Source organism: Piliocolobus tephrosceles, chromosome 14 (assembly GCF_002776525.5).
Source record: "Piliocolobus tephrosceles isolate RC106 chromosome 14, ASM277652v3, whole genome shotgun sequence".
Classification (NCBI taxonomy): Eukaryota; Metazoa; Chordata; class Mammalia; order Primates; family Cercopithecidae; genus Piliocolobus; species Piliocolobus tephrosceles.
The window spans coordinates 30,005,244-30,011,243 of NC_045447.1; the positions used below are offsets into that span (position 1 = coordinate 30,005,244).

The 6,000-nt window shown below is 44.5% G+C and overlaps 1 protein-coding gene across 2 annotated transcripts in view; it reads left to right on the plus strand.

The window, feature by feature from the left end:
- Positions 1 to 1,254: 1,254 nt before the first annotated feature.
- The window catches only part of CTNNAL1 (catenin alpha like 1), a 72,808-nt gene continuing 68,062 nt past the window's right edge, over positions 1,255 to 6,000 (plus strand). For both annotated transcript variants that reach the window (XM_023202199.1, XM_023202202.1), the window contains exon 1: positions 1,255 to 1,505. In XM_023202199.1, the coding sequence (XP_023057967.1) occupies positions 1,365 to 1,505 (141 nt within the window). In that variant the 5' untranslated portion in view covers positions 1,255 to 1,364. The remainder of the gene's footprint in view (positions 1,506 to 6,000) is intronic.

Below are 6,000 nucleotides of genomic sequence, written 5' to 3' on the forward strand. Positions count from 1 at the left end.
TTATTTCACAGTGAAAAGTATGGAAGCAAATCCTGATCATTTTGGCTTATTATCAAATACCATTTCTTTTTTATTGCAGAGACCCAGCAGATGTAACTCTCATTGTAGCCATCCCAAAGAAAACCCTTTGCCCTTTGCAGTGCCACTTACTTAGGTAACTGAAGTGTATTTCCAGTGCAATTTAATTTTGAACTAAGATTTGATATAGAGTTGTAATTGCTTACATAACTGTGAAAATATATCATCCCCGGGTTCTCACGCGAAGGAGGCAATTCAAAAGTAAAAAAGAATATTCAAATACAATAAATACTCTGTTCTCACACAAATGCTGTTTCTTAGCTTTAACTTGCTTTGACAACCTACTGATGTAACTTCTTTGTTAATGTGAAATATTTATATTTTGAAATAAAATTACTAGTGTTGAATGAATCAGGTGGTAAACTTAATCTCCTGTGTGTTGAAAAACTTGATCTTTTGTGAAGCCAAACTTCCATGAATCCATCCATCTGTCTCTTAGGCCTTCTATCTTGCCATTTCCTCCGGCACCATTGTGTACACTGAATTCTTATGAAATACTGTCAACTTCATAAGGGAAGGTGTGTCCGGGGAGTGGACACTGGGTGCCTTATAGAGGTCAAGGGCCCTCAGTGCACAGGGGAACCTGGCCTTGTGATAGGTGAGGAAGTGGTGAGATGGTTGGCTGAGAAGTAAGAATTGGAAGAAAAAGTTGGTTTAAGGACCTGTCCTTTTTGAATGAAGAAAAAGAAGCTGAAGCTTGGCTACCTTCAATACCAAAGACATCTGCGCAGCACTGGTAGGTGGATGAAGCTGAAGCGACAGGTTGAAGCACTGTGAAGCACCTTTCAGCGGTGTTTGGGAAAGAGCTTTCTGATGCCTCAGGTTGATGGTACCCAGCTCATCAATCTGGTCTTATGGAAGAAGAAATGATCCAGGCCAAGGTGTCCGGGTGGACTGGCCAGCCTGAGATTCTTTATTACTCTGATAGGTTCTCACTGGCAGATACGGTAGTTGACAAAACATTTCTTCATGCTTCTCAGTCTGTTGATTAAGTCTCTTCGCCACCCTGGCGAGATGGTGCCTGGAACCCTTGGAAGGGGTCTGAGACGAGATAGGGGCGGGGCCGTGCGGGGGCGGGACCCGGCTTAGGGGGCGGGGCCGCAGGGAGACCACCCTAGGCTGTACTGCGGGGGGCGGGGCCATACGGGGACGGCGGCGGGGACGCAGGGTTGGGGGCGGGGCCTCGGGCGGCGCGGGTGTCCTGTCGCCACCGCCGCGGGCGGTGGACTGACTGGCGGCGGGCTAGCAGTGGCGCGGAGTCCCGGCTGCGGGATAGACCGAGGGCCATGGCCGCCTCTCCCGGACCCGCCGGCGTTGGCGGCGCCGGAGCAGTCTACGGCTCCGGCCCTTTGGGCTTCGCCCTCGACTCGGGACTGGAGATCAAAACTCGCTCGGTGGAGCAGACGCTGCTCCCGCTGGTTTCTCAGGTAAAGTGGCGCCCGGCGCTGCCCCTCTTCTCCCACCCGCCGCGGCCCGCGATGGCGGCCGCCGCTCGCGCGACCGGACGAGAGGCAGTAGCTGCCCCACTTTCCGCGCCGGCACTGCGGCGTTGTTGTCCGACCGCCTGTGTGGGGCTCCGGGACGGGCCTCGGCCCGGGCGGCGAGAGACTGGACAGTCCAAACTCCGGCGGCAGGGTTGAGTGGACTTGGCAGCAGGGGAGGCTGCGGGGCGCGGGTGCCGGCCCGGGCCTTTACCGCCAGTACCTGCCTCGGGTCTGCGGCTCCCGGGGACCCCCGGCTGGGCGAGGCGCCCTCCGCGGGGCGAGTGGTCGAGCCCAGCTCCAGAGGGAGAGAGGACCCCCGCGAGCCCCCCCACTGGCACTTAGGGCCCTCGTTAACCGACTCTGTCACCAGTTCGCATCCCGGTCCCGAGCCCGGCTCCTCCGCCTGGGATATTCCTCCCGGCCTCCCCGCCCAGCGTGCGCTCCCCGATCCTTTGTCCCTCCCCGCCGTGGGTCAGTTCTCCGGGCTCCCATTCATCCCGGCTACCCTGCCCCTTCCCCTGAACCTGCTGCTGCTCACTTCTGCCCGCTTCTGTCCGGCCTCGTGGAAAAGTGACGTGGAGACTGTCCGACAGTTAATCCAGATGCACACCGTTTTGCCAAGTCCCGTTTGGGATGTGTGCGTTACTGTATTTCCCAATCAGCTAACCGACGCCCTGAGTTTTAGGAAAGTTTTTGTTTCTCCGAGCTGGGTTATATGCAGCTTCAGGGCTAGAATTCCTCACTTAGGTCTGTGGTAAGATGCCAAGCACTGTGAGGAGTGAATTCTGTGCCTTCGGGAGCGCGTTGGCGATGTGTGACTCACATCTAGGTTGTAACCGCTTCGTGACTCACACTAGGATTACCAAGATTTTAGAGATTGAAGAAATCTTAAAGATCATCCAACTTTAAAAATTCTTTCTTGTAGCATCCTTAACACCTGGCCGCCAGTACCTTGCTTAAACATGTTCAGTGAAGGGGATCCTGTAGCTGTTGCATAGAATTCTCAATGCTATTATCTCTTCTCCAGCCCAGCCCTGCAAATATTTGAAAACAGCAGTCACACATGTCACTGGATTCCTGTTATGCTGGTTAAATAAACATCCCTATTTTCTTCACCTTCGCATGGCTAACAGTGCAGTGATGAATATACCTGACACTCTCCCCCTCTTTTCCGGTGTCTCATAGAGGTTCTGACCAGTGGGAAGGGGCGCTGGGATCCCTCAGTAATGTCAGATCCACCCCTCCTCCCCTATCTCCACTAGCACAAGCACAACCAAAATGAGAAATATTGGAGCAGTTTTAAGAGGCATTAATTCTCATTAATTCTCATAACAATCATGTGAGGTAGGTATATATTCTCGTGGTTCGGGCGAGGAAACTGAGGAATAGTGAGGTTAAATAATATGTCATTAGGGCTTTCAATAAGTGCCAAACTGGAATTTGAATCCAGGTACCCTGACTCCAGACGGTTCTCTTTGCTACACCGTATGCTGTGTCCTCTCTAGATATTAGAAGCAGTAATGAGGTCCTTAGAAAAAGATAGTACACAGTGGAAAAACAAGCTAGAAAGTCATAATCTGGAGAAACGGCAACTTTTCACAGTATCACTGCTAAAAATGTATCAGTCTTACAGTTCTGCATTGTGTAATTCTGGGTTGAAAGAAGCCAGGGAAGAGTAGGAAAGCAGAGGAAGAAAAGTGTAAATCACTGCTGAGAGTTAGAGGTCAATGACAAAGGGGAAGAATGCCTGCCTTTTTTTTTTTTTTTTTTTTTCCTGTTAAAGCTTTGTTCAGGGTCACAGCTGAGGATTTGCATCCCACACATTGTGTATCTACAGCTATGTCTCTACCACAACACCATAACTGATATTCTTCATAATTGGCTGTCCTTAACAAGAAAAAGTTAAAATCAAGAAGTGTATTAAGCATGGCCAGAATACTCGGTTAACAAAGCAGGGAAGTACAATTTAGAATGATTTTAAAGTTTCAGTGTTAGGCGATTAAAATAGCAGTTCTCCAGAAAACTCATATGTCCAAAAATCTCATTTTCTGAGAATGCTGTATTATTACCCAACTCATGTTTCACCATCTCATCCACAAGGATATTTTAAACATTTTAAGCAAGCATTTATTGTGTGCTTATTTGTTGCTGTTTTTTGAGGGGCTTATATTCTAGTTGGTAGATAGGTCATGTATAGAATAGCACACGCAAAATGTCAAATGAACATCATCAATGGAACATACTCTAAAGGCTCAGAGAAGGCATGAATGAGTCAGCAGTGATGTCATGGAGGAGGCAAGGTTTGGAGGTAAACAAGTAGGACTGGCACTATACAGTTTAAAGTAGATAGTTTCTATTCTGGTATCATCTGGCTTCTTCTGACTCTCCAAGTGAAAAGTCCTGGGTTACTGGCCTTATTCTAAGAATGCAAGATTATATCAATATTAGAAAAATGTGTACAGTTTTTTTGCATTCACAAATTAGAAAAGATATATTTTCATAACAATGATGCAGAAAAAGCATTCAACTAAATTCAACTTCTAATAATGATAAGAAGCACTTAGGAAGCTAGTATTAAGAAAAAATGTCCTTAACCTGACAGAGTATCTACAGAAAACTTTCAGTTAACATCATAGCCACAGTCAAATTTAAAATAAACATTTCCTTTAAAGCCAGAAACCAGAGTGAGATGCCTGCTATCATAGATTCTATTCAACACTGCACTGGAAATTCTAGCCAGTGTAATAAGACAAGGAGAAGAAATAAAAGGAATAAATATAGGAAAGGAAAAACCAAAAATCTCAATGTGATATAAAAACCTACATAGAAAACTCAAAAGAGTCTACAAGTAAATTATAAAAATTAGGAGTGTTGGCAAGTTCACTGAATGTAGGACACTAAAATCAATTGCATTTTTCTATGTTGATAACAAATAAAGCACAGGCGCTCTGTCTGCTGCCTGTAATCCCAGCTACTCTAGCCTCAGCTATTCAGGAGGCTAAAAAATGGGAGGATGGCTTGAGCCCAGCAGTGCAGGGCTGCAGTTAGCTGTGATCATGCCACTGTACTCCACCCTGGCCAACAAGGACCCTGTCTTTAAAAAATAATTTTAAAATAATAAAAAATACACAGAAAAAGTAATTATTAAAAAATCCAGTTATATTAACAATAACAGCAAAATATGAGCTTCCTAAGAATATATCACTTTTGCTATATATATACAGAGATAGAGATCTTTCTCTATACATACATAGCAAAAGTGGTCAAACTTCATGGAGAAAATTTAAAAATTTTACCGAAAGCCAACATGGATCTAAATAAATGGGAGAAGAGTACTGTGTTTGAGCCTAGGTTGACATATTATAGACATATCAGTTATCCCTTTTGATCAATTTAATGCAATTTCCATGAGAATTTCAGCAAGATTTTTCAGCAGAACTTGATAAAAGTAATTCTGAAGTTTATATGAAAGCACAAAGGGCCAAGATTAGGCAGAAGAGAAACAAGGTGGATGGACTTGCTTTGCCAGATTTCAAGACTCATTATGAAACTATAGTAATTAAGACAATGTGGGTATCAGAACAGGGTTGAAAAACATAGACCTGTGAAACAGAATAGAAAACCCTAGAACAGATCCACACATATATGGAAACTTGGTAAATGACAATTGGCATTGCTGGTCAATGGGGAAAGGAAGAACTTAAAAAAAATTAAGCTGGGACAATTGGATATCTAAATAGAAATATATGAAATTGGATCTCTGTCTCATACCGGTAAAAACATCAATTTCAGATGGATTAAAGACAATGTGAAAGTAAAAGCTCACAACACTTTTAGGGGAAAAAAAAATAGGGCAATATCTTCATTACCTTATGCTGGGAAAGGATTTGTTAGTATACCTCGAGTACAAACCTTAAGAAAAAAATGGATAAATTTGACTTCTTTAAAATGAAGAACCTAGGCCAGGCGCAGTGGCTCACATCTGTAATCTCAGCACTTTGGGAAGCTAAGGTGGGTGGATCCCTTGAGTCCAGGATTTTGAGACCAGCCTGGGCAACATAGTAAAACCCAGTTTCTGCAATAAATACAAAAAATTAGCCGGTGTGATGGTGTGCACCTGTGGTCCCAGCTACTCTGGAGGCTGAGGTGGGAGGATTGCTTGAGCTGGGGAGGTTAAGCCTGCTGTGAGCTGTGATCACAACACTGCATGAACCTCTGTTCATCAAAGTGAAATAAGTCGTTAAGTGGGAGAATATGATTCCAACACAAATAACCAACAAATGATTTGTAGTACCTAGAATAAATAAAATACTCCAATGAACAAAAATAAAAAGATTTAGCCATTAAAAATCAGTTAAAAAATAATTTCACAGAAGAGGAAACAGCTAAAAGATCTAAATAAATGGGAGAAGAGTACTGTGTTTGAGCCTAGGTTGAC